A 26981-nucleotide genomic window follows, 5' to 3' on the forward strand; every position below is an offset into this window, starting at 1 on the left:
TCAGGGTGCTGGAGTAGGGTTAGCAGTGACTGTTACACACAGGACATGTCCTCTGCAGGGGAAATAGCCATAGACATGAGCTGGTGTTCTGTGTGGTCAGTCCATTCATCTTGCTGCTCACGGTGTCTCCCTGCTATTCTATACACAGAAGTCTTCGACCCTGAGAAGGAGAGGGAAGCTGGCGTCTCCAAGTCGAGCAGAAAGCCCTTGCGGACCCGGCAGCACTAGCTACGTCCTGCGTCGCTCTGGCTGTTGGTGGGCTGACTCTCATGGCCACTTAAGCTGTCTCCCTTGTTGATATTTGCTCTTAACATGTTTTTAGTAACTGTTCCCTGGTGGCTGCTGTGCTCTGTAATCTACAGCTTGTGTGGGGTTGGGTTCCCATGGTGAGTTGAGTGGACTGGCCCTGAAAAGCAGCACTAGGTCACTGCCAGCCCCAGGCAGGTAGCTCTGTGTCTGGCTCTGGATGGTTTTGCTTTGGTTGCAGTTTTGGTCCATGATACTGGCCTAGGTGTCCACAGCTACAATAGGACCTTACTCTGGCCCCAAGGGCATTAGCTTTCTGCAGGCTGTTGTGCTGTTCCCATGGGGCCTTTTGTCGCCCATCAGCAGGTTATTTCAGCAGGTAGCCTGAGAGTTAGTCCAGCCGCTTTGTCCCTGGCCTCTACCTCAGGATGTCCTCAAATCCTGTCCGGCCCTTGCCGTTTAGCCCCATAACTGCTGTCCAGACCAGGCCCCAGCCCTCAACCCCAGCTGCAGCAGCTGCTCTGCCCCTGGATAGTTAGCATACCCTGCTGAGACCTGTTTTGATTTTGGGGTGATTGGGCTGTTAGGACTCATGGTGAGGGTTCTCACCTGCTCACCTCAGCCTTCCTTTTCCAGCTCCTCCCCTTACCTGGTGCCCTTCCTTGATCAGCATTTGCCACACTGTGGTTTCCTGCCTGCTTCTATCTGTCCCAACGTGTCAGGACATATACTGGCCCAAATGAGGAAGGACATGGCCACAGGTTCTTTCTGGAGGGGCTTAGGCTGGTGGTTCCAGTGATGTCACCAGGTCACCTTACTTTTGCCTCTGTCGAACTCTGACAGGAAGGCAGAACCATATAGAAAGGCCAGGGCTTGGAGTTGGGGGCTCTGGGTTGGGAGCCTGAGTCCCTAGCCCCAAGATCCCCTGCATCCTCACAGTCTTCAAGGTGAGATCCCCGCACTCAGGACCGCATTGAACAAGGTGGCTCTCTAGTCCTTGTTTTGGGATGCCTGCTTGTCCTGTGTTGCAGTGGCCCAGCTCAGGCCATCCCTGAGGGTGAGCAAGGAGTTACGGAGATAGCAACCCTCCTGCCACTTGTCTCCCTGTCTGTTGTCGATGAGCAGCCATCCCTGAGGCCACAGGGACTGTCCTAGTCCTGGCCACCAGCATCCCTACTGATGATCCTTGGTTTGAACTGAAGGGACCAGCAGTTGATACTGGTGGTCAAGATGTGGGGAAGGAGATAGAGTCAGAGCTGCCCTTTTCCCTCTTCCAGAAAACAGTGAACCCAAGTGGACCAGCGAAGGGAGGAGGAAGCAGGGAGCAGAGGCCTGGAGTGCTGTAGGCGCTTGCGGGTTTTATGTAAGCTAGTTCAAGATGAGTTTGTATCACTGACAAGCATCGGAAGCTGGGCTTTCACACTCTATAGTACAGCTTGTACTGCCAACCTTCCATGCACCATGCAGGCCTGTTGGCCTTAAGACTCAGCTCCTGCCTGACCATGCTCTGCTCTCAGCTTTTCTGAGGCAGCCTCCCTTGTGTGACATGGGTGGCTCCCTCCGGCAGTTGTTTGCTACCAAGAGAGTCCATGGATGGGGCTGTTGCCTTTCCCTTCTAGGGCCCATGTTCCTCCTCTTCCCCAATGCCTTTGTTGCCGACCTACCTACAGGTAAAAGGGAATTTGGTTGAAGAAATATAAAAAAAAAAAAAAAACAAAAAAACCAACTATTTATTTGTGTTTTTGAAAAAAAATTTAAGTTACAAAGGAAAAAAAAAAAAAGAAGCATCCATGATCTGGGTGGCCTAGGTACATACAGGAGCTCGCCACACCGCACAGCTCTGCCACATGCATGTGGGGCACACACAGCAGCTCTGCCACACACATGCATCATTCATATATATGTGTATATATATACATACACACACACACACACACACACATACATATACATAGGGAGCAGGACCGTTGGAGTCTAGCAGCATCCAGGGCCCACAACTTCACTGGGCTCACTGCCTTTAGGTGAGGTGTTGGCCTGGAGAGTCCTTTCCACTCTGGCCCTGGCTATGACCACCAGAAGCTGACAGAGAAGCTCAGGTCCAGGGAGCGCACGTAGTGCCAGTACTTAGCAGGTATAAAGAGGGTCTCTCCGGGGGACAGGATGCAGGACAGGAATGGGGCCTCGGTAAACTTGGGGAACTTCTCTAGGTCGGGGTTCTCCACATCAACCTGCAGGAAGCAAGACAAGTCATCTGCTGCTCTCAAGGGGCAGCAGGCACCATGTCACCCTGATTCCCCGTGTGCCCACCTGGCTGGTGTTATGAAGAAGGCGCGTCTCGTGTGGGTACACCGCCTCAGATTCTTGCGGGGAATATAGCCGGATATACTTCCTTCCTAGGACCTGGGAGAAGAGGCTCATCAGCTCTGGGGGCTAAGCTGCAGGACAGCGAGGCTGACCCACTAAGCACAGGCCTTTTGTGCTCTGTCCTGCTGCCTTGCTCCACCATGTGCTCTGACAGTGTTCACTTCAGGCACCGTACAGCTCAGTGTTCTGCATGTAGCTCAGCAGCACTGAGTGTTGGTCTGGCTTAATCTCAAAGGGCTGCCCTCTTCACCTTGGCTGTAAGGATTTGAGGCAAAGAGGTAAAGTGAATTGCCCAAGTTTACTAAGGTGACAGCTGGGGCCATGTCGGGCAGTGGGCTTCTGGGCCCTGGCTCTTAGCTGCTACTAAGCTGCCTAGCAGGGCTGGCCCAGTGCTCTGCAAGAATGCTCTCATTTACTAAGTTTCTAGCAAGTGTGACAAGGTCTTACAGTAGTGGGTGCATGCTGCTTCCCTGTGACAGACCCACCTGGGTCTCTGGAAACATGTATCAGTGGCTGAGAGGCCTGTTCCATCAGCCCTTACCTACAGTGCAGGCTAGCAGGGGGCATGAGGGAGGTTGACGGTGATAGGGTGCTGGGGCTGCTAGAACGCACAAGGCCCTCCACCCAAGAGCTTTCCTACCTGACCCCAGAGAAATTCCACTTGGTACAGCCTTGACCTGGGAGAAACCCTACCCCAGGGCTTCAGGGCTATTTTTTTGGTTTTCTTTCTATATCTCCTTTCCTCCTCCTCCGCCCATTTTGAGACTAGGTCTCACGTAGCCCAGGCTAGCCTTGAGCCTCCCAAGTGCTAGGATTATGGGTATCTACCATCACAAGCTCCTTACTTAGCCCCCTCTCTGGCTGCAACTCTTACCTGGACCAGGAAATTCTCCTGGGGGTCCTGATGCAGTGGGGAGATGGTTCCTTGGGGACCAAACCAGGCATTGATAGTGATCTCATCCTCTTCTCCATTGCCCAGGCAACAGTAATCAGGGATGCTGATGTCCTGTTTCAACTCAGGGATCTGAATGTAGTGGCAGAAAGCAGAGGCCAGGACTAGGTATGCCAGCCAGGACCCAGCTGACATCTGATGATCAACAGCCAAATACACACACTCCTAGGTGTATTTTTTGTTCTGTTTTTGAGACAGTCTTTCTATTTCTCATCTTCTTTCCTCAGTCTCCCAAGTGCAGGTATTATATGTATGTGCCATCCTACCTAGTTTAGGTTCATATTCTAATGAATAAAAATCGTAAGATAGAAATAATAAGAATTACAGTTTTGCTTAATTTCTTTTTCTACATCATGTAGATAATTTTCTTTTAAGAAACCAGGTGTTGTTGCTTTATACTTCTAATTCTTTTTTTTTCCCCCCCAAAAGCATCCTACCATAATGCCGTTTGTTTTGTTTTGGAGATGGGCTAACTTTGTTGCCCTGGCTGGTGGAACATACCATGTAGATTAGGATGGTCTGGAACTCCCAGAACTCCACCATGGATTTTTCTTGGCCTCTGGATTTTCACAGCCCAGGTGTGTGAACTATGGGACTTGTTTTCTGGCAGGATGATGCTGGCAAAGAAGCCACCTAAAGAGGCATGTCACAGCCCTCCCAGAGGTCCTAGCACCCCACTGATGCTGACCATGGCGTCGGAGAGCCTCTTCTGCCATGTACCTGTAAGGCTTCCCTAATGCTTTCTTTGAGGCCCATGGCATCAGAATCCTGAGGTTGAGAAGCATTCTTTCCTGTCCCCAAATCCTCAGTGACTGGCACTGGGATTAGAACAAGGAAGGGCTCACAGAGAGTCCCCCACTGAACATAGAGTTCCCACTGTGCACTTTGGTCAAGGCGCCAGAGAAGCAGGCAGAGCCTGGGCAGGAATGAAATCAAAGAGTATTTTCCCCAGGATGAGCCCCCTGCCACTGTTGCAGCATCCTAACCAGGCAGCTTGGAAGGACCCCCTGTGCAGCGCAGGCTGGCCTTGAGCTTGAGATTCTCTTGCTGCAGCCCTGCACGTGCTGAGATTCCAGGTGTGTGCACCACACCCAGCCACAGGCAGCTCTGGAAACTGAAGGGCAGTCTAGCTGCTGGTGCAGTGTCTTCCTCCAGTGATGGTGATACATGCAGATGATGTAGGGGCTGCAGGCAGGAGAGGGAAAATCCCGCTGCCTCTGCCTGCTCCGTTGAAGTTAAATTCTGGTTGAAAACTAATTATAGCATGACAGTACTAACCAGAGGGATATTTAAAAGGTGACTCGGTCATGAGGGCTCTGCCTTATGGACAAACAGACGCCATTACTATGTGATCTGGATGTATCACAGAACAGGCTTGTATAACTCACCCTGCCTATTCTCTTGTCCTTTGTTGGCCCACTGATGTACTAGATCACCCTCACCATGTGGTCTTTTGACCTTCCTTGACACCAGAACTAGACAGACTCCCATTGTTCATAACTTATCCTGCAGGTAGTGTTCATTACAGCAGCACTCAGGTGCGTAGCCTGGTTTTCTTTACCCCTAGCCGGGCAGCTGAGTTACCAGCTACCTGGCCCCTCCTCACACATCACATCACAGGGCCATGGAGGCACAATGCTCTGCCCAGCCACCAGCTGATCCTGCCCTGCTTTCTACAGGCTCCTGGGCTGCCAGTGCTGAGGGGCACAGGGCTAACACCAGGACAGGGCAGGCCTAGTGATCTGCTCTTAAGGGTCTGCTCTGTGGGAGAGGCAACAGAAAACATGTACTTATCTCTTAACTGCCCAGGAACTCCAGGGGACCTTCTTGCTCACTGGGGGCCTCACAGGACTCTATCATGCCCAGATTAAATCCGGAGTCCTGGTGTGACCTTCAAGGCCTTTGCCACCTGGTCTCTGGCTCTCCGGCTCCTCTGAATACCCTCCTGGCTGGTGGTCACTGCACTCCCTTCATGCTTTGGTGCTGGGGCACTTCTCAATGGGACTATCTCCCACCTGGTCCACTCCAGCTCTGCCAGTCTCCACCTTCATGCTTTGGCAGGTCATCCCTAGGATGCAGACTGAGTCCCCAGGCTCAGCACACTCAATTTCTCAAGCCTCGCTGTTCAACTTGCCTCATGCTGCCTGTGCTAACTTGGGAGAGCAAGCTCTTGCTCCAGAGGGCAGCACCAGAAGATAGCCAAGTGTGTCTCTAGGGAGGAGAGGAGCAGGTGACGGGTGCAGGGCAGGGACACGGATTCAGACTCACCTGGTCAAACAGTTGGTGCTGAGCAAGGTACCCAATGTCCTTCGCCTGACCCAGAGGAGGAAGGCAGAAATGACCATTGGTTAGTTGTGGGAGACATCTCTTGATGGCCCTGTTGCTTAGTTAGATGCTGAGCTCTCACCCTGGCCCCACCTACCACTGTCTTGTGTGGCTTCTTCCCCACCCTGGGGTCTGCTGTCATCAGTGTCCTCCCAGGTAGGGCAGAGCTGAAGGGCAGGGGTCTGGCTGTAACTCTGCCCTTTCTGAGTGAGCCCCAGACCCTGCAGCTTCTCCCTTAGATAAACAGTGCAGATGGAGTCCATAGCCAAGGGCTGCTCTTTTCTTCAGAAGGTGTTTTAAAAATTATGCTGAGCCGTACACGACAGAAATTTTGCCTTTAAGTTCCAGTCACACTGTCCATCTATTAAACAGTAACTCACAAGTACCTCGTTCAGGATGTATCTGTGGATGAACTCATTGACGGTCATGAGGGTCTGCGACCAGTCTTCATCCGTGTACCGTGACCCCACTTCCACGGGGACGGTGCGGCAGCCGGCAATCTCCTGGATGTACTGCAGGCTGCAAGAGCAGGCCCTGGCGTCATTGCCATAGCTGCCAGCACGCGTCTTTGCTGCTGACACCTAGGAGTGCTCTCCTGTACAAAGCCTCACGGGGTGGAGACCAGTGTTGCCCTCGCTCTCCTGACAGCACCACAGAGAGGTGATAAGTGCTGGCCCTGAACTCTGACAGCCTGGGTGCGTCAAACACCCTTTAGTGAGTTTCTTAACCTTCCTGAGTCCCTGCTCCCATGTTAAAGGAGGTACCTGCCCCATTTGGAGAATGACTGCTGTGCTGTGGCTCGTTCAGAATTTTTCCTTGCTGGAGTCTCAGAGGCCACAAACACAACAGGCCAACCCTTGAGCTACAGTTGTTTCACAGAGTGCCCAGGGCACTGCTTACATGAACCCTGTGGATGCTGAAAGCTCAGGGTTCTCCAGTCTTCATGAAACCTCTACGATCAATCAAGGGGCTTTTGAAGGTTGGTCTGGGGCAGTGACTTATGAGTAGCCAGGAAGAGCCTTCAGGGAGTCCTGGGGACACTGGGATAGGAGGAAGGACCTCAGTTCCCCTCAGTGGCCACTCACCTCCACTTCTTCATGCAGGGCCAGTGGTCAGCCACACCTTCCAAGATCACAGGCCTCCCAGGAACTAAAAAGTGCTTCCTGAAGTACTGCAGGGCTGGACAGCGAAGCCTGGGTACTACCCGCTCTAACACCACATCAGGAGCTGAGTCATGCTTTGCCTTCTGTTTAGAATCCAAACAAAGCAAGATGGCAACTGTCTGAGGAACTGCATCAGTGGCAGGTGTCTTAGGTGTCGTTAACAATAGCAGACAGCGTTTCTGTTTTGTTTGTGTGCACATGTGTGTGGCTGAGGACAACCTCAACTGTTTGTTACGCCTTATCATGTACTGTTCACCTTACTGAGATGGGGTTTCCTCCCTGGGCCAGGGTTCACTGATTCAGTTAGGCTGGCTGGCTAGCAAGCCACTGGGGTCCATCTGTTTCCACCTCCCCAGCTCTGGGATGACATGTACATGCCACCATGCCAAGCTTTTTACATGGTTCTAAGGATAAACTCCAGTGCTCCTAGGAGTACTTATGTGGTAAGCCCTTGACTGAGCTATCTTCCCCAGTACCAAATTTTGCTTTATTTTAAAGACAGGGTCTCAACATGTAGCCCTAATGGGCGTCAAACTCACAGATGTCACCTGCCTCTGCCTCCAAAGTGAGAAGGGTAAAGGTGTTTACCACTACACCGAGTGATGTTTTGTGTTTTTGAGACAGGTCTCACTAGGAAGCCCAACATAACCTTGAACCCAGAAGCTCCCTACCTCAAACTCCAGAGTGCCTGCCACACCCAGCAGCAGATAACACTTCTACACTATTTGCTTTCCTGAGCGCAAGGAACCTTTTTTCTTAGCCATGTCATAACCTTAGAGCACAGCTGGTGCAGCTGTCCTGATGGGTGAGCAATTCTGCCCTGCATCCAAGCACTGTATCTGAGGCAGTTTCCACACTGCCACTCAGTCCTTGCAATGTCACACAAATGGCTTCACCATTCTTTCCTTACCCATTTCCCTTGGGTAAGCTGAGCAGGTCACTTACCATTCCTGCACCTTCATTTTTCTCATCTCTAAACTGGTGGTGACAAAAGCATCCACCTTTGGTACCCAGGAGCACTTGCTGGCCTCTCCTGACCCTGCCTCCTTTATACTGTCCCCATCCTCAACATAGGCCTTTTAGCACAGCCCCTCACAGAGGCTCCTCTCCCTGTCCTCTACAGCCTCATAGGATCATAGCTGTGGGGTGGGGATGGTGATAGCTGTACACATACTCAGCTAGTTCATTCAGGCTACTGCAGCTGTCCAGCAAAGCTGGGATGTGGATACCTGCTTCCAGTAAGGGACTGGGGCGGAGAGAAGGGACCCTGTTGGGTGAGATGGGATGTAGCATGGGGATTGAGCCCAGGCAGGCTGACTCATCTGCCCCTCACCTCAATGAGGACCACTTTGGGCAGAGTCCACCATTACATCCCCTTGGGACACACTGATGAGGAAGATTGAGGGGTGTACCCTTAGGTCAAAGGGGACAAGTTTCTCTCTTGAACTTTAGACTTCCTAATTTTTGAAGAGCTAAGCAACATATTACCCTGAGGCCCCACAGATCCTTATGTGATGGCACCAAGCATCACATAAACAATGGCTGTTGGTAGTCCTTGAGGCTGTCTGCTTCTCTCTTAATTTGTAACTTGTTACTTATTCACTTTTTTCCAGGTGAAATCTCACAATAAACCTTCCTTGCCTCAATCTCTATCCTGTGCTTCTGCCTCCCAGGTGTTGGGATTATAGATGTGTGCCATCATGCCTAGCTTCTCTTCATTTAGTAAACTAAGGCCAGGCACATTTCATTAATGGCTCTATGTCTTCAGGAGTCATTGGTTGCCTGTCCAGGCTTCAGCTTTTCCCTTCCAACCCTCCAACTCCGCATGAAAGGTACCACCCTGCCTTTCTTCCTGGCTTGTGGATCTCTTCTCACTGTGGTTGCACACATGTGCTAATGACATCCATCACATCTTTCTTATATATATAAGTCACACTCAACAGGCCATTCTAAAACTGCAGGAAAGCACTGAGAAATACATGAGAAAAGTTTAGAATCACACAGCTGGCATCCAACACAGCCCAGGCCTTTTCTCTCAGTGGCTCAGAACCTATCTGACAATCTACAGGTGAGGACACTGTGTCCTTGGAGCTGGTTTCTGGCTCACTCAGCGGAAGCTGCGTGAGGTCTGTGTCTGTAGTCTTTGGGGGTAACTGTGCTCCAGGCTTGGGAGGAACTCTACGATACTTAAACACCATGGCCAACCGCCATGAGGGCTGGAAGAGCAGAACACACTGGCCTCCTGAACTTCAGTTGGCTAGCCGAGGGGTCTCTCACCGACTAGGTAGTGAGGAGGTATGCTGGATCTCCTTCAGAGCTGCCTAGAAGCAGTCTGCAGGGGGGTGCAGCAGGCTGGCTCTGCCCAGTTACTGTGAGCTGCCTCTCTGAGATTAATGACACTGCTACCACCCCTCTTAAAAGGGTACTGCCTTTGCAGACTTATGGGTCCAGCTGCTCATTCCTCAAGTCTACACAGTGCTCCTTTCAGTAGAGAGGCCACTTGTGTGACCTGGGAGAGTATTGGATGGTTCTAGAAGACGATTTGGGTTGCTGGATAGTTCCGCATTGACAGCGACCCAGTCCCCATACCTTGGTAGCAGGCTGGTCCTGGTGTGGGCCACAGGCAGGCTGCTTTCTTGGAAGCATGTGTTCTTGGAGGACTGCAATGACTTTGAGAAGGATGTCCCCAAGGATGGCTGCCCCCATCAACAGGCCCATGTCACACACCCGCAGTGCTTCGGCCACAGCAGTGGCTTCCAGCGGTGCCTGGCACAGGCACAGGGCCTTTAGGAGGCAGCCAAAGGAATAGACACGACGCCATTCCTTGTCCACATCTCGCCAAGGCCCAGTGTTGAGCTTTTCCCAGGAATAGTCCAGGATGGCCTCGCTGGCCTGCAGGCACTCCTGCCCATGGCCTGTATAGAACAGCCGCACGGCCCGCTGCAGCAGCACCACCATGCTCCTGTCCACCTGCTCACTGAGGTCCAGCTTCAGCTGCTCCTCTGCATCAGGCAGGAGCACCCTGAGGGCCTTCCAGAGGGAGCTGGACCCCACCAGGGGCTCTGCGGTGTCCTCTGTAGTGCCCTCTGACATCTTCAGTACCTGAGAGGAACAGGACAGCAATCAGAGACCACACACAGCCCCTGTAGCTCACACCTGAGTTTTGGTGTCTCTACAAACTGTTATTGTAAACATGTTTTTGTTTAAATCCTAGGCGTGGGACATGGGGCTGATTCAGATTGTCCGCAGCAGCAAACTCTTTGCCTTGTGTGGCTCAGAAGGGGCATGGTCTTTGCCAGCTGCAGATAGTTTAGTTTAATTCTGAGGACTCTGGAGAGGAAATGCCAGAGCCAGAGGTGAGTGTGGGGAGGTTCCTAGAAAGAATGCTGCTGCTGCTGCTGCTCCTGGTCACTGTTGATGCAGTTTGGTGAAAGTTAGAGATACCTTGAAATGAAGATTGGACTTGCCCCAAGGAACCCTGCGACCCTAACCAGCAGGAAATAGCTAAAGAGAACTATGTCCCCTCTCCCCACTAACCTGCTTTGTCTCCTACCTGGTGTTGGGGTGTTGGAAGGGACTGGGGTGGAGAAGGGACATACAGGTATAAGAAACCACAATAAAATAAAATAGATCAAAAAAGGTGCCTGCGCACACCAGTGCTTTTCAGAAGGCCTTTGCTACTGGCTGCCCCACTGGGGCCGGGCTTTCTTTTGGGAGTCTCTGCTCTATTTTCAGGGTCTGGCACAATGCCTGGCTTTAAGTGAACACTGGACAGATCTGCTCAGAGAAAGATAAGTGCTCTCCTCATCTGGAATGATGCCAATCTGCCTGGCAAACTCCGACCCAGCCTTTCAGGCCCATCCGAAATGATCTATGTGAAGTCTGTGGAAACGCTCCCAGTGTTTATTTCCACAGCGCTTGGGCTCTTAAAGCACTTGCCGTAAAGTGCATGTATAAGTGCGTGTGTGTGTGTGTGTGTGCATGTGTGCGTGCGTGCGTGCGTGCATGTGTGTGTGTGTTGAAGGAACTGGGCCCCTCTCCGTAAGGACCCCCATTAAGGCCAAAGTCTGAGAAAATGTAAAAGCTGGCCTACCCAGCCCTCCCTTAAGGACCCCCATTAAGGCTAAAGTCTGTAAGTCTTACCTGCTTGGAGAGTCCAGTTTGTCCCAAGGACAGCCAGTGTGTGCTCAGAGTCCAGCTTGACTCTCAGCTTGTGTTTAAAATTTCCACTTTCCCAGAAATGTACTTACCCCTCCCAACTAAAAAAGTTCCTACTGCCCCTATGACTGCTTCAGCCAATCACATACTGTAAAACTCACTCCCTTGTCTAAAACTTATAAAAGGCCCATTCCTCTGCTTCTCAGGGTCTCCAACTCAAAAGAGCGTGACAGATCCCTTTTTGTTGGCTCAATAAATTCCTATACATTTGCATTGACAAATGGCACATCCCATTTTGGTTTCCCTCAAGCCTAAGGCTACAGGTACAGAAGGAAGTGCTCTGTGTAAGTGTCCCCAGAGGCCCATGTGTTGAAGGCTTGGTCCTTAGCCTGTCATGGTACTGGGAGGTGGTGTAGTCTTTTAAGAGTTGGAACCTAGGGGAGGAAACTAAGATCATGGAGACATGCCCTTACAGTTGGACACATTAGGACCCAGCCTTGCTTCTTGGTCCCCATAAGGTAGAGAGGCATCCTTTGCCTCGTGCTCCCACAGTGAGGTACTGAGCTGCCACAGGTCCAAAGAAACAGAGCCATATAGCCTGTTGAAATTCTAAAAATCATGAGCCAACATAAACCTTTCTTCCATATGTATGTATGTATTTATTTAATTGGCTTTTTGAGGCAGAGTTTTTCTGTGTAGCCCTGGCTGACTTGGAACTCACTTCTGTAGACCAGGCTGGCCTCAAACTAAAGATCTGCCTGCCTCTGCCTCCTAAGTGCTAGGAATAAAGGCATGTGGCTCCACCACCCAGCTAAGCTTTTTCTTTTTAAAAATGTATATTTTTATTAAATTCACTATATATAATGAATGCATTCCAATAAAATACTGTAATTAAAAATTTAAGGATACATTGCAGATATAATTTTACTACTGTAAATAGGAAATGAGTATATTATGTTCACAGTAGCAGAAGCCCTTGATTTAAATCAGTCTTTTTAATTTATCCCAGGTATATGTTATAGAAACAGAAAGCTAACACAAAAACCTAAGCAGAAAGGAAATGTGCAGCACTGGCAGTTTGGTGGCTTCCTGAGTGTCACTGTACTAGCACACATAGGATTTGCAGCTCGCAGACAGCCATAGCTAACTGTCCTGCTCTGTGTTCTCAGCACCATCCTAACAGCTGTGGCATCTGCTATGTTAGATGTGATTTATCCCGTTCATGTGATTTAATGTTCATGGGCTAGGAGTTTGGTCCTCACTGGGGGGCATTTAAGAGATGGAGCCCAGGAAGTGATTAAGTTATTAAGGGTACTGCCGTGAGAAGGGTCAGTGCCCATCTTACAAGAGTGGACTAGCTCCTACAAGGCTGGTTGTTATAACATAAGGCCTCCCTCATTTGGCCTCTTTGCTCCCTCCTACTTCTCTACCATGTGGGTAGCCCTCACCAGACACCTGTATCAAGCTTTTGGGACTCTGCACCCATCAGAACTGTGAGCCATGGAACCTTTTCTCTTTATACACCCCCAGTATGTGTCAGACTCTGTTCCAGCAACCTCAGATAGAGTAGGGCACATCTGCCTGCCATGACGTGGAATGATGGGACCAGGACCATCGTAGTTTTGGCAGAGAGTACAGATGGCCAAAAATGAAACATTAGGCTTTGTTGGCCACACAGTCATGGTTGCCACTACTCTGCCGTCATGAGCCCGAATAAACAAATGGGTGGCTGAGTTCCATTAAAGCTTTATTTATAAAACACAGTGGGTGCCAGATGTATTCTGTCAAGTCTTGTTCTTTGTGTACTGGGGTTTTACCCCTGGGTTTCATCCCTGGCTTGGGGTAAAAGAAAAGAATGGAATGGAAAAGATACCATTTTTATCATTTTTCTTCAAGACAGGGTCTCTCTGTGTATCCCTGACTGTCCTGGAATTCACTATGTAGTTCAAGCTGGCCTTGAACTCAGAAATCTGCCAGCCTATACCTCATGAATACCACCATGAGCAGGCAAAAAAGATGCCCTTTATCTTCTTCCTGGCTCAGTTGGACTTCCCTTGTAACTCACTGTGGCAGAAGCAGGTGCTCCAGAAACGAATGCAGTGACTGACGTCTGGCCACAGATGCCTCCCACAGGTCTCCTGGAAGGTGGAAGCTGAGGGCTCTCAGGCTCCAGGGGCTAAAAGTTCCAGGTGGCAGGAAGCTGCCACATGGAAAAGGGAATTGTGGGAAGATCCACATGGGACTGGTCTGAGCAAAAAATAAGCACACTTAGCCCATTAGCAGACTGCAGCTGGTACTTCTTACAACAGTTAGTCTGTGCTGATAGACAAATGACAGCCCTACAGATGTTCACTTCCTAACTGTGAGTGATGATTATGTCACCTAATGGGGCAAAAGGGACTCTGCATGTGTGACTGAGCTGAGATGAAGATTAGCCTAGATTATCTGCACGGGCTCACACATTACATTAAAAGCATTGCTTGGGGCTAAAGTCAGATTTAGAAGAACATGTGACTTCTGAAGAATGGTCACAGAAAGACAAAGTGGCTGGCTTTGATGACTAGTTAATGGGCCACAAGCTGAGAGGAATTCAGAGCAACTTCCAAGGAGCTGAGAAAAATCAAAGAAATAGATTCTTTCCTGGGGCTTTTGGAAAGGAAGGCAGTCCTGCTGCGCCCTTGATTTTAGCTCAGCAAGACTGGGCAGATCCCAGCCCACAGATCTGCAAGGTAGCATGCCTGCTGTTTACAGCTACATGCTTATGATAAAATAAGATATATACAATAAAAAGAAACTAGTGATAGTGGGAAGTGACAGGGCACTGCTTCTGTGGTTAGGACACAGGAGCCTGGGGCTGGCACCATTAGTGACTCTGTACTGACCAGTCAGCTGGTATGTGTTGGCTTATGCCCCCTGCTGGAATGCTACATGGCAAAGAGATGAAGGGAGCCTACAGCTAGCAGAGAGCCAAGAGCGAAGGCTCCATGTCCAGTAGCTGGGAAGAACTCCACACCCATATGGAGTTCTGCCACCAGAACCTGTGGGCATAGGTTGGTTAAAGCAGCCACTTTAACTTTTCCTCCCCTGTACAGCTGAGTCTTTGCATGAGAGCCCAGCCCAGGCCTGTAGCCCTGTAAGGCATTCTAACACAGGGTCCAGAAAAGCCATGCACCCCACTGGGCTCAGAGAGACAGGTCCTGAGGCACTCTGGCCAGCTTGAGCATGGCTCTGGCAGGCTTTGCCCGCCCCTCCGATTCTAAAACTGTTAGATTCCATTCTACAGCTAGCCTGCAAAAGTAGCTATTTCCTTAACTGCCCACTTTTCCTCCTGAGGCTGACCACCAAGGTCCAGTATCAAAGTATTGAAGTTCAGTAATCAAAGGCCCCCTTTGGCTCACCTAATTAACATGCCCAGCCAAACTATACCTCCAAACCCTAGCCCCATTCTAACACAGCCCTCCCCTTTCTCTCTTCTTAAAAGTTACACTTGCAGGGTCTTTTGCTGCCGTTTTTCTGCCTGAGTCAGAAAGCAACTACTTTAACTTTTCTTCCCTGCTTATTAAAGAGTCTCACTGTGAAAACAGGTGTTTGGGTGTGGTTTGTGCCTAATCCTGGTCTGGGAGGGAGACCCTGATGTGTGGGGGGTGGGGGGGGGGACAGGCTTGCCTTCAGGTTCGAAGTGTGCAGTGTTTAAGCCACTCCATTTACAAGCCACCAAGCAGTGTCACATCTAACTCACAGGATTGATCAGAGTGACTTACAAGCTGCGGTCCGGCTAGTCCAACAATGGTTATCTACCAACCAGAAGTTCAAGAGTCCAGCAGCTGTTCAGTCCACAAGGCTGTCTCAGCTGGTCTTCACAGCACAGGCCGGAATCCCACAGGAGTAGAATCTAATGCCAGTGAAACAGGAGTGAGAGCAAGCCGGCCAAGAGAAAAGGCTTTCTCCTTCCATGTCCCTCACATAGGCTGCCACCAGAAGGTGTGGCCCAGACTTAAGGTAGAGCTTGCTACCCTAAATGATCTGGATTCTGGGTGTGTCTTCCTACCACACATAATTCAAGCAGGAAAAGTCCCCTCACAGGTGTACCCAGGTCCTGGGTTTTAGTTAATTCCAGATGTAGCCCACTTGACAGAAGAATGGTCACCACACACCCCTTCCTGAAGGACTTCCATTGAGTGGGTACACGGACTTGTCACCTGGGAGTCCCTCACAGCCACCCTCAGGAGATGGGGCTCAAAGTAACTTTTATCCTTTACCCTCCAGACCAAATCTAGCTTTTCTCTATCTGCCTGTATTTCCTCCCATCTGGCCCCAATGACGTTCTACCACCTCAGGATCTTGCCATTTAACTATTTCACTGCCTCCCTTCTCTTGGTGGGCCTGCTTTATGACCCCTGATGGCTGGGGCTGGGAAGAGAACCTCTTCTGGCCCTTTGGTGCCTGATTACTGTTACAACATTAGAGGTGATCTGGTGGTACCCCTTCTTTAGAACCTCTTCGCAATTGTAAAACGCTTCTTCCTTTACTCTTAGTCCTAACTCTTGATTCCCACAAGCCATGGCTCCAGTCTTAAATGGGAGGTCACCTTGTTCCAGAACTGCAGGCAACGAAACTCCTGGGACTGGGTAGGAAACCACAGCTTTTCTATACTTCTTAATAAGACAACCTGCGTGCAGGACAGACCTGTCTAGTGTCTTTCAGATGGTGCTATGGCTTCTTGGCAACCACACAGAACCTTACTGTATGGGTCTCTGAATCCTGTCATGACTCCTCATCAGTATAAACAAGCAACACTGCAGCTATGTTAGTAGGGTCCAGGCCCTGCGGCAGTCCTTTACCTCCAATGATTACACTGAGTCAGTAATGAGAATGCACAGGACAGCCAGTGGGACATAAGCCAGGGAAAAACAAGGAACAGTGTGGATTATCAAGTTTTAAAAACCCCCAAACCTTACAAACTGGGTGCATTATCAGAGTTCTCTGGAGTAACAAAACTTACAGACTATATATATTTGTGTGTGTGTGTGTGTGTGTGTGTGTGTGTGTGTGTGTGTGTGTGTGTTGGAGGGAGGGAAGAGGGAGAGCTATTAGAGTGACTTACAGATGATACAGCAATGGCTGACTATGAAATGAATGGGAAGCTCAGGAATCCAGCAGCTGTCCTGTCCACGAGGCCAGACGGCTCAGCTGGTCTTCAGCATATGCTGGGGCCCTGAAGAAGGAGGCTCTAAAGTCAGTGGAGGAACGGCCTTGTTAGTGAGGTGAGAGCAAGCAGACAGCAAGAGCTTCCACGTCCTCTTGTAGGCTTCCAGGAGAAAGTGTGGCCCAGATTAGATCTGGGTTGAAGGTGTGTCTTCCTACTTCAAAGACCCAGGTTAGAAGTACGTCTTCCCACTTTAGATTAAGCACAAATCCCTCACTGGTGTGGCCTCCACTTTGAGGCTTTGTTAATTCCAGATGTAGTCAAGTTGACAACCAACAACAGCCATCATACTGGGGAAAACAAAATTTTGGCCTCAGATTAATGAGGGTTTCTATTGCTGTGAAAAAACACCGTGACCATGGCGACTCTTACAAAGGAGAACATGTCACTGGAGTTGGTTCAGTTCAGTATTGTCAAGGTGGGCAGCATGGTGGCACACAGGCAGGCATGGTGCTGGAGAGGAAGCTAGCTGACAGTTCTGCATCAAGATCAGAAGGAAGAGAGAGTGATACTGGGTCTGGCTTGAACTTCTGAACCCTCAAGTGACACACTTCCTCCAACAAGTCCATACCTACTCCAGCAAGTCCACACCTTCAACAAGGCCACGGGTCCTAATGCTACTCTCTAAGCGTTCAAATATTGCTTCAAGATTGGTCCATGAGGGCCAATCTTCTTCAAACCACCACAGATGGTTAGCTAACGGCAAGGACCTCCCGCCAAAGGCCACCCTCCACCTAGAGGTAAAGACTGTGGACATCTTTGTCCCCATCCACACCTTGAATCCACGGGTAATCTCAAACTCTCTCCCCTCAGAAAAACCAAGCTAGCCAAACCCCAACTGAGCCCTTCGATCCCAGGGCTCCCTTCCTTAAAATGCCTGCCCTCAAAATGGTAGCCCAGCATGCTCTCTACAAGTCAGCTCGACCTCAGAAAAGTCTGTTGGATCTGTGCGAGGGCAAGGCAAGTTACAAAGTTTGGCACGGGCTTAACCAATGACTCTATATCCGAGCCCTGTCTTTGGGGCCCCCTTATACAAGCCATGGGTACAGCCATGTGGTACCCATGCACCAGGCTAATCTCCAACTTGAGAGCCCCTAATGGCACCTATTTTGAATGTCCCAAGGCCTCTTCTTTCGCCACCCCTGTGTGTCAAATTGTACACTTAGTTCTTGATTTTATAGTTATCTTGGGAATATAATAAAGTACCAGCCCACCCCTGTCTAAACCAAAAGAGATGGCATATTACTTGCCTTCCTATTGGTAGTAACCATGGCAGGGCCTGTGGGGCTGTGGGGAATGGTAATTGGACTCCAACAAGTACAACACAGCCAATTTGCTCAACAAATCAAGGCTGATCTGACTCTGGTATAGGACAGCACAGAAAACTCCAGACTCAGCTGGGCCTGGCAGCCATGGTACTACAAAACAGAATGGGGTCTGATCTCTTCATGACAGAGAAAGAAGGAATCTGTGTTATTAGGGAAGGAACGTTGCTTCTACATGAATTCTTAGGTGTCTAGAGAAGAATGCCAGACAACTGAAAGAAAAGAATCCCCAGGCAGATGCCCATAGCAGGGGGACAGGTTTCAGGGGGCGCCTGGGTAACGTGGATATTCCCCTCTACTAGGCCCCTTCTCATGACAGTTCTAGGTCTGAACTTCCATCCTTTTGTTTTAAAATTTCCTATTAATATCTGTTGCAGGGAAGAGTGCAAGCCCTGAGCTCCTCAACCATTGCTCAGCTCCTCCTGACCAATGGCTACCTCAGAGTCCTGGAACCTCATTAGCTCAAAGAGCCGATATACAGGCTCAGGGAATGGCGATACAACTATAGTCAAGACCCAAATGACCCCCTCCTTTTCTCTCCCCTTACAAAGACCCCACTCAGCATGAAGCAGTTAGGAAAGGGACGATGCCCCTATATTCATTGTCCAGAAGGATAGAGTGCCTTACTTGTAAATTATGGGGCCCAGATTAAAGGTGAGTCTTTCCACTTAAAATGCTTTAATTAATTAAAATTCCTCAGAAGTGTACCCAGTCACTTGGGGTTTAATTATTTTCAGATGTAGTCAAGTTGACAACCAAGAGTGGCCACCCTAGCCTAGACAGGACTGTTTGTAGGGACAGCCTGTCTTCCAAGTCCTGCTCAACACAGAGAATTTCAGTAAAGTGGGACCATAGATCACACATAATCCCCCAAAGCAGCAACAATTCCTCATTCCTAAGCCCACGATCCCGCCCCTAAAAAGGGTCCAGCCAGCTTCTCCTCCTCCAGGCACCCCCTTTTCCCACAGGAGAGCATCTGCCCTGCACTGTTTGAGATAAACAGTCCCATCTGTTGACGCTGGGCTCTGGTCTCTCTCTGCCTTCCGTCTCCAGAAACCCAACATTTATATCTGCTACTTCCAATGGCCTTAAAGATAAGGACCTTACGTTACAGACTACGTGAAGGAGCATTCTGGGAGAGGGCCTCACACTGGCTGCCCTAACCATCCTCTCTCAGCCACATGAGCCAGCCTTAGCAATTATAAGCAACGGAAATTTTATCTGTGTGTATGTACACACACACACACACACACACACACACACACACACACACACACACACACACGCTATGGTAAGCTTGTACCATGGTGTATGTGTGGCAATCGGAGGATAAACTTCAGGGATGGTTTTCCCCACCCACCATGTGGTGGCTGGGAACTGAGCTCAAGCTGTCAAACCCGGCAGCAAGTGTGTTCACTCACTGAGTCCCACCTTAGTAATGTTGTTTTGTTTTAACGCAGAGTTCTTCAGTGAATGTCTGATCCAGCTGACACTAGAGAGGGTCTTGCAGTCATGGGAGTTTGTGTAAGTTTCAGTCCCACCATGGCTGCCAGACCGCCCTGGGGGCTGCTTGAAGTGGCTTCTGACAGGACAAACACGGGTTTCCCACAGGGTCTTACGCTGACAGCCTGAGGAAACTCCTCCGTGAGTGGCATGCTGGCCTCAGTGGTCTCATGGCTGCCCCCGCAGCCTCCCTCAGAACCTCGCATGACAGCCCCCATCCTTGTATTGTGCCCATCCAAAATGACTTAGTGACTCATTTTTAAAACAATTCATTACAGCTGGGTGTGGTGGCACATGCTTTTAATCCCAGCACTTGGAAGGCAGAGGCAGTTAGATCTCTGTGAGTTCTAGGCCAGCCTGGTCTACAAAGTGAGTCTAGGACAGCCAGGGCTCTGTTACAAAGAGAAACCCTGTCTAGAAAAAAAAATCATTTTAGATTTCTGAGGGCCATGTTTTGGTGGTGCAATATTATATAAATATCTCTCATTTTCTAAACAACTGGAACTTTGGCTGGACCTCCCAGCCACAGTTAATACAGCTTGAGGTCACTTAAGACTGCCATGCTACTGAGCACTCAGACTGTTTAATCTGCCTGTAAGAGAACACTCTATCAATCAACTCTACTTGTGCTGGGTCTCCCACGTAGTCAACTTTTACAACCTAAACTAATGCGAGCTGTAATATTAAGTAATGTACTCTCTCATACCCCTGAACCATACAACACAATGGAATCGTTTGCTGAAAGCAGCAATTACAGAAGCTGAAAGCAACTTTCTAAAAATCTACCATAAAAGTTGAAAGCAACATTTACGGATGTTGGTTGATAAACAACCATGGTCATTGTTAGGGTCAGCCGGAGCTAGTCTGTAACTTCACTCCTTGAAAACTCTGTTAAAATGTCTGTAAAGTACCACACTCCTTCCCCATGTGACGCTTTCTGTGTGGTTCAGTAAATAGACCGAAGCCCTCAGAAGGGACAGACACACACCGGAGAGACACAGACAATCACACACAAGCCAGCCGGACACGCACAGAACATACAGACTCAGGGCCACAGATTCATAAGACAGCCCCGGGGGAAGGCACAGATGCAGACTCACGAGACAGACAGACAGATGACCGGAGACAAGGGGGGCCTGAGGTGGAGAAGTTAACCCTGGACTCACTCATGGCTAAGTGACTCTGAGGGGAAGTGCTCTGTGGTGGTTTGACCAGGTTGGCTCCCATAGACATTCATGTGTATGAAGGCTTGGCCCACAGGGAGTGGCACCATTAGGAGGTGTGGTCTAATGGTTGGAGTAGGTGTGCCACTGTGTGGAACACAGCTTCCTGCTGCTGCCTGAGCATCAAGGTATAGAACTGTCAGCTCCTCCAGCCCCATGTCCGCCTGCACGCCGCCATGCTTCCTGCCATGCTGATAATGGACTAAACCTCTGAACCTGTAAGCCAGCCCCAATGGAATGTTTTCCTTTGTAACAGTTGCCATGGCCATGGTGTCTCTTCCTCTCTTCACAGCAATGAACGCTAACTAAGATGTACTTTTCTTCCCATGACACGACACTGGTACATTATCGGTGACTCGGAGTTAGTAGTTGATATGTATAATCCATGCACTAGGTGAAGCCACACTGTGCCTTGGTTTTACAACCAATTTTTCAAGGATTCTTTATAAGAGCTCCAGGATTCAGCGACTGTCCACGGTGTGGGCTCCTAAGCTCTATGAATGTTTCCAGAGGAGCTGGGCTGGTGTGGGCCTACAGCAACAGCCTTCACATGATCAGCAGCTAGGGCACCCAGCGTACACTCCCTTGACTGCCTTTCTCTATGGCCTCAAGTCCAGGCTTGAAGCCAATCCCACAGTGTTTCCACACACCCTGGTCTGGGGCAGATGGGAGCAGCCTGAGTGGCCTCTGATCTGGCTGTAAGTATAGACTGGCTTCCTATAGCCTCTTACTGGACTGCCTCTAAGAAAAGGCTGTATTAGTCAAAAGGCCGCCACAGGTGGGAGTAACCATTTGGTGTATAAGCCACTCTTTCACAGTGTGCGGTGCACCTTTAAATTGGCTTCCCAGGGTACCATATAAAAAGGGTTTATTGTGAGTTGTGTAAACAAGCTTCCAATAGTCAGGAATAGATAGACTAACTATGGAATTTACCATCTAAACTAGGAGGCTACAAATTGAAATGCCTAGACAAAATCGGGGATTTATTCCCGGTAAAATGACAGCTATAATCACCCAAACAGAGGCCACATATGCTCACATTACAAGTTTCCCAGAATGCAATAGGATGCCTTAAAGACATCTTGCTGGCCATAGAAGGCCTTTTGTTCTGCTTTTGAAGGTGGTAGTGGCTATGTCCGTACTTTCAAAGTGGCCTTCAGGTGCTCCAAGTCCATGTGTCAGGACAAGGTACAGCTTTCAGGTAAAGGCCAGGTGCAGGTTACACAAACAACCTTTCCCTGTTGCCTTAATTCTAAAAGGTCTTTAAATAAAGGCCCGATTGTTGGTGTACAAAATGGCCCTGTATGGGAAAAGATGTCAGCTAAAGGGTGCAAGATCTAATCTCAGCGGTTCTGTCGGGGTTTCCTAAGTGAACCAACCTAGCAGGAGCTAAGACCCCCAAAACAACGGAGCCAAGTACATGCTGGATGGACTCAAGCTTTGCTTCCTAAATGCCCTTCTTAGGACTCATTACGGAAACTGGTCTTGGTTGCTGTTAGAATACAGGCCAAGCGGGTTGCTGGAGGCCTTAGCATGAACAAAACGTCTAGGAAAGCACGTGCAGCCTTTCTGTCAAAGCACTGGCAAAACCCAGCTGCTCATAACCCTCTGCAGTCGTGCTACGCGGTCCAAGCAGAAGAAGTAGTCCTGATTCCCAGGAAGCCTCAGGTCCCCGGCGCGGACCCTTGTTGGCTTCTGGAAACAGGCTGGTTAGAGGGTGGAGGTAGGAGACAGACCGGCCTCCTCTGGCAGTGGCCGCAGCCACGCGTTCCGGACAGACGGCGCAGCGGGTGCGGTGGGCCGGTTTCGGCAACCCAGCCTGTCCCCACACTTGAACCATTGAGCAAAGCCATGCTGGCGAGAGTAGGCGCACGGCAGTTTCGCGCAAGCGCTGTATGACACCCCTAGAAGCTTACGTAATGCGCGAGCCATTTCCCCAATCTGTTAGGGGAGAGCAGCTAAGAAGCTAAGCGGCTCCCAGGCCTCCCAAGGCGCCTGCGCGAAGCCGTCCAGCTGCTTGCCCACGCAGGGTCTTGAGCATGGCGCCTGCGCAATTCGTCCTTCACGGTCGGCTCTGCAAATCTAAGCAGCCCAAGCCGCCTGGGCGCCTCAGAGCTCCAACTAACCTCTCTGGCGTTTGGACCGGGCTGTGTCTCTCGTCGCTGACTACGACTGGTTCCGTCGGGGCGAAGACTCCACAGTTGGCCTTCTCGTTGTCACGGACTACACCGGGAGCATCGATCACTCCGGACTCGGCTGACTGCGAGGCGTGCCTAGAGGAGCGCCGAGCGATCGATGCCCGGTCCCGCCCTCCTCGGGTCCAAGACTCGGGTTGCTTGGGTTCTCCCGCGTCATACTTAGCAAAACAGTTTCTTGCCCGCTGTTTTACCTAAACCTTCCAACTTAGGTGATCAGTTCTCCGTATTTTACAGAGTAGGAAGTAGAGGTGGAAGAAAAATAGCCACATAGTTTTGGAAACCACATGTAGAATTTGAACCCACAAGCACAGCATTCAGAGCTGGTTCTAGTGAGTCAGCCTCAGATTTCCGTGCAGAAGGAGGGTGCAGAGTGCTGTGGGCGGCACCACAACTATTGTGTTTCCAGCGTTCTCTCTAGGTGGACTCCGGAGGTTCCTGAATTTGCAGCAGCAACCGATGCCCTGCAAAGGCCGCGAGTCTTGGGTTTGGAGTATAATTTAAAAAGCGGAAGGAATTAATTTACTGCTCAGCCAGGATGGTCAGGGTGCGTCACTCGTAGCATCTTTCAGCAGTCCAATGAAATGAGGAAGGGAGTGGGATTTTTTGCTCAAGGCCAGTGCAACACGTCATTGTAGTCTAGGTGCTGTGGTGATTATAGTCTAGGGGTCTTGATCCTGTTCATTTTCTATGCCAGTAAAAGAATTAAAGGGGGAAAAAAGTCTCGAGCTCAGCGGGTAGCAGCAGAGAAATATCAAACACCATAGACATTTGCAGACACACAGAGAAAAAGGCCCCCTGCAAAGCAGGGGTGGAAGGAGAGAAATCCAGTCTCTACTCAGGGCAGTTTTTGTTTTGTTTTGCTTTTTAAGTCTTTTCCTCCCCTAATTTAGGGTTGATAGTTCGAAGAAAGCATGTTTGGTTGTCCTGCAACTGTTGGGTGACACTCCTGATCTGGCCTTGAACTTGCTGAGCCAGTCCTTTAGCAGGGATCCTGCTACTGGGAGACAAAGCCTACAAGGCCTTTGTTATAAGCTGCCAGACTTTTGTCTCAAGTCAAGGGTGAGGAAGATGTCACCCATCTTGGAAATACGACATCTTATTAGGTACCCTTGGCTCTCTTTCGTATCTGTCTGCCTACCTGGAGGCCTGTCTTACTCTGTCTGACTCCTCAGTAGGGCAAAACACACACACACACACACACACACACACACACACACACACACACACACACTTTGAAAACATTAAAATCAACGCTGTTGGTGCTCTCAGCATGTACAGCTTAGGGAGGAAGGAAATACAGAACCAAAGGCTGTCAAAACCACTAGGCTCACTGTGATGCTGGTAACTACTGAGCCTGCTTCCCTTACCTCCACAAGGTAGTGAGTGCTGAGTTTTACCTGAGCACAGTGGCCCTGGAGAACAGTGAAGAGACAAATCTCCTCCTCCCTCTGTATTGCAGCAAACAGCTTATTGCAGAAAAACCCCCTTCCCATAGGACTTAGGTAGAACTCCAGCGTGTCCCTTCTTTCCTGGTGACAGGCCAGACAGTCCTTCTAAAGCCCCATGCTTGGCTTAGTAAGTGATTAACTGAACTACTTGTCCCCACTTACTATCAATTGTTGGAAAGCCAAATTAGGTCCCTGCACCCGGGCTGACCACAGGGCCCAGTAGCTCTGGCCCACTGTGTCAGTGGGGCCACCCTGCACACAGGCTGACCGCAGGGCCCAGTAGCTCTGGCCCACTGTGTCAGTGGGGCCACCCTGCACACAGGCTGACCGCAGGGCCCAGTAGCTCTGGCCCACTGTGTCAGTGGGGCCACCCTGCACACAGGCTGACCGCAGGGCCCAGTAGCTCTGGCCCACTGTGTCCCTGGGCCACCCTGCACACAGGCTGACCACAGGACCCAGTAGCTCTGGCCCGCTGTGTCAGTGGGGCCACCCTGCACACAGGCTGACCGCAGGGCCCAGTAGCTCTGGCCCGCTGTGTCCCTGAGCCACCCTGCACACAGGCTGACCACAGGACCCAGTAGCTCTGGCCCGCTGTGTCAGTGGGGCCACCCTTTTATTTCACTCCCTGCATTTCCTAGCTTTGGGTTTCTTCCCTGTGAAAGAAAAGCTCAAGCTGCAGAGACGACGAGTCAGTTAAGTGCTTTTGCTGTGCAAGTGTGAGGAACTGAGTTCAAATCCTCAGTACCCATGTGAAAAGTCAAGTGTGGGGGCTACACCTACAGTTCCAGAACTGAGGAGGCAGGGACAGGAAGGTTCCTGGGACTTGCTGTCCTGTCAGCCCAAGCAGAATCAGTGAGGTCCGGGTTCAGTGAGAGATACTGTGTCAGAAATAAGGGAGAGCAATTTGGTAAGGTACCAAACATGATCTCTGACTTCTATGCTCTTCCCCACACCCCCTTCTTGGCTCTCCTTGTCTAACTTTCAGCATCCTTGCAGACTTTCTGGCCACAAGCTCTCTACTACCATGGTAAGCTATGGTCTTATTTCTCCTTTTGAGCATCTTTCAAAAAAGAAAAAAAAAACCAACAAACCCTCTTTACTAAGTCAGAATTTGATCTCCATTTGACAATGGTTGGTGGACAAGAGGTTGCTACAGAGGAACTGTGGTAGGGTGGACGTTTCTGAGTTGTCCAAACAGCTCCCACAGCAATCCCCACAGGAGACTTGAACCCAGAACCTGCAGTTTCCAAAGCCCTCTTGCACAGTGTTCCGGAACGGGAATTTGGCAGCAGTGTGTGGCCTGGAGTGCTGCCAGCCAGAGAGACAAACAAACTCCTTTGTCAGCCTGATTATGTCTTTAGTGCTGGGGATAAAACCCAGGGTCTCACCCACACTGACGAATTCTCCCACGGAACACACCCTCAGCCTGTTTGTGTATTCAAAATGGGCTTGTTAGGATGAATTACAGGCACAAAGGAAATGTTTTCTTAAAAGAGCTGTAATTTTCGCCACTGTAGGGTTTTTACTTCCTGTTGTCTCTTTGCCACCCGCTTCCCTCCCCGTGGTGCCCCCCCCCCACGTACTCCCAGCATCTTTGGAATTAGCCATTAAGCTGGCAGACCCATTTGAGAGCCATGAAAGGCACCAAAGAAACAAAAGGAATCATTTATGCCCATATTTGTGATTTTTCTCCATTAGATCAGAAGCCTGTAATTTAAATATGTCCAAGTGCTCTGGGAACATTTGTGGCTTAATTATGAAATTTATTTAAAATATACAAACAAGACACTAAAATTCAAAAATAACATTTAGTGTGGCTGCGGGAGAGCCATTTAATGCTCTCCAAATTGCTCCAAGAGAAGAATTGGTCCCTCACATTTCCCGGCCCTTGCCTTGTGTGTGACAAGCCGGCTGTGTGATGCAGGGCTGGTCACCTACTATGCTGTGCCCTTATTCCAGGTACATCATTGCCTCGGCTAGGAGCTGGTGAGCAAGCCTATGGTAACCTCAGCAAGGAACTCGAGAGCTCAAGGCAACCTTAGGATTTCCAAACAAAAGTGGCTTCGGATGTAAGAACAACAGTAAAAGCCCATTGCAATTAGGCAGGCTGAGGGCTTGACTGTCATCTCTCTCCTTCATAGAATGGACATGATAATCTATGTCCAAGAAAAGGCTGCTGGGCACCCCAAGCCACGTCTCTTGTCTAGCCTGTCTCAGAACCCACGTGACCCGGCTCCTCCTAGTAATGGTGGGTCATCATTCCTGCTCTCAGCCTGAGGTGCCGGGTAGATGTTTCCTCTGAAGTGAAATATTCTGTCCTGAAGGGAAATTGCTCAGGACTCAAGACATTCTGAAGAGAGGCACCTAAAAATATCAGGAAGTCCCTGAAACTCAAACCAGATGCCCAAGGTCCCTCCCTCCTTAAGGGTACACAGCAGGAAGGACTGCTGAGCGATGGGGGCTTGCCGACCTTCCTGCCATCCACAAGTGGCCAGGAGAACTCCAGGGCTCCAGCTTCCTCACCCCCCAGGGATTATTACCATTTATGAGGTCTGAATCTTAGATGTCCTCATTTGTAGGGCAGCTGATCCCCACCTGATGGTGTCTTTAGGACATCTTGCGAATTTTGAGTGATGAGTGCTTTTTTTTTCTTTTTTTCTTTCTTTCTTTCTTTTTTTCTTTTTTTTAGAAAATAGATTATTAGAAGTGTATCTTTGAAGGAAATATTGGGACCCTAGTTGCTTCTTTTATCCTTTTTCTTCGCTTCCCAGCAGCCAGAGAGTGAACAACTTTGCCTCACTTTAGCCTCCTGCCATGATGTTCTTCCTCAGCACAGACCAAGAGTGACTGGGGCCAAATGATCATGGACT

The 26981-nt window shown here is 49.9% G+C and overlaps 2 protein-coding genes across 9 annotated transcripts in view; one reads left to right on the plus strand and one right to left on the minus strand.

Moving 5' to 3' along the window:
- Window positions 1–330, plus strand: part of NSMCE1 (NSE1 homolog, SMC5-SMC6 complex component) — a 29398-nt gene extending 29068 nt beyond the window's left edge. For all 5 annotated transcript variants that reach the window (XM_084772837.1, XM_084772833.1, XM_084772834.1 and 2 more), the window contains exon 8: window positions 149–330. In XM_084772837.1, the coding sequence (XP_084628963.1) occupies window positions 149–228 (80 nt within the window). In that variant the 3' untranslated portion in view covers window positions 229–330. The remainder of the gene's footprint in view (window positions 1–148) is intronic.
- A 1624-nt stretch (window positions 331–1954) lies between these two features.
- Window positions 1955–23169, minus strand: KDM8 (lysine demethylase 8). Of its 4 annotated transcripts, none has more exons than XM_084772830.1 (9): window positions 23088–23169; window positions 22592–22738; window positions 9640–10152; window positions 6973–7133; window positions 6274–6406; window positions 5831–5875; window positions 3485–3634; window positions 2554–2646; window positions 1955–2474 (listed from the first exon to the last, which is right to left on the minus strand). In XM_084772830.1, the coding sequence occupies exons 3-9, from the start codon at window positions 10141–10143 to the stop codon at window positions 2310–2312; spliced, it is 1251 nt and encodes a 416-aa protein (XP_084628956.1). In that variant the 5' UTR covers window positions 10144–10152; window positions 22592–22738; window positions 23088–23169; the 3' UTR covers window positions 1955–2309. The 4 variants fall into 4 exon arrangements, with proteins under 4 accessions (XP_084628956.1, XP_084628957.1, XP_084628958.1 ...); XM_084772831.1 differs by lacking the exon at window positions 23088–23169 and adding an exon at window positions 14970–15100 and having other exon boundaries at window positions 22592–23004; XM_084772832.1 differs by lacking the exons at window positions 22592–22738; window positions 23088–23169 and adding exons at window positions 14970–15100; window positions 16313–16662.
- Between the last annotated feature and the right edge of the window lie 3812 nt (window positions 23170–26981).

The sequence above is a fragment of the Acomys minous genome, assembly GCF_964271855.1.
Source record: "Acomys minous genome assembly, chromosome: 2".
Lineage (NCBI taxonomy): Eukaryota > Metazoa > Chordata > Mammalia > Rodentia > Muridae > Acomys > Acomys minous.

Coding starts and splice junctions, on each gene's coding strand:
- KDM8 (XM_084772830.1), bottom strand. CDS start 10,143: ATGTCAGAGGGCACTACAGAGGACACCGCAGAGCCCCTGGTGGGGTCC. Junction 7,134..9,639: donor AGGACCAGCCTGCTACCAAG/GTATGGGGACTG, acceptor GATTCTAAACAG/AAGGCAAAGCATGACTCAGC. Junction 2,475..2,553: donor TTCTTCATAACACCAGCCAG/GTGGGCACACGG, acceptor TGCTTCCTGCAG/GTTGATGTGGAGAACCCCGA.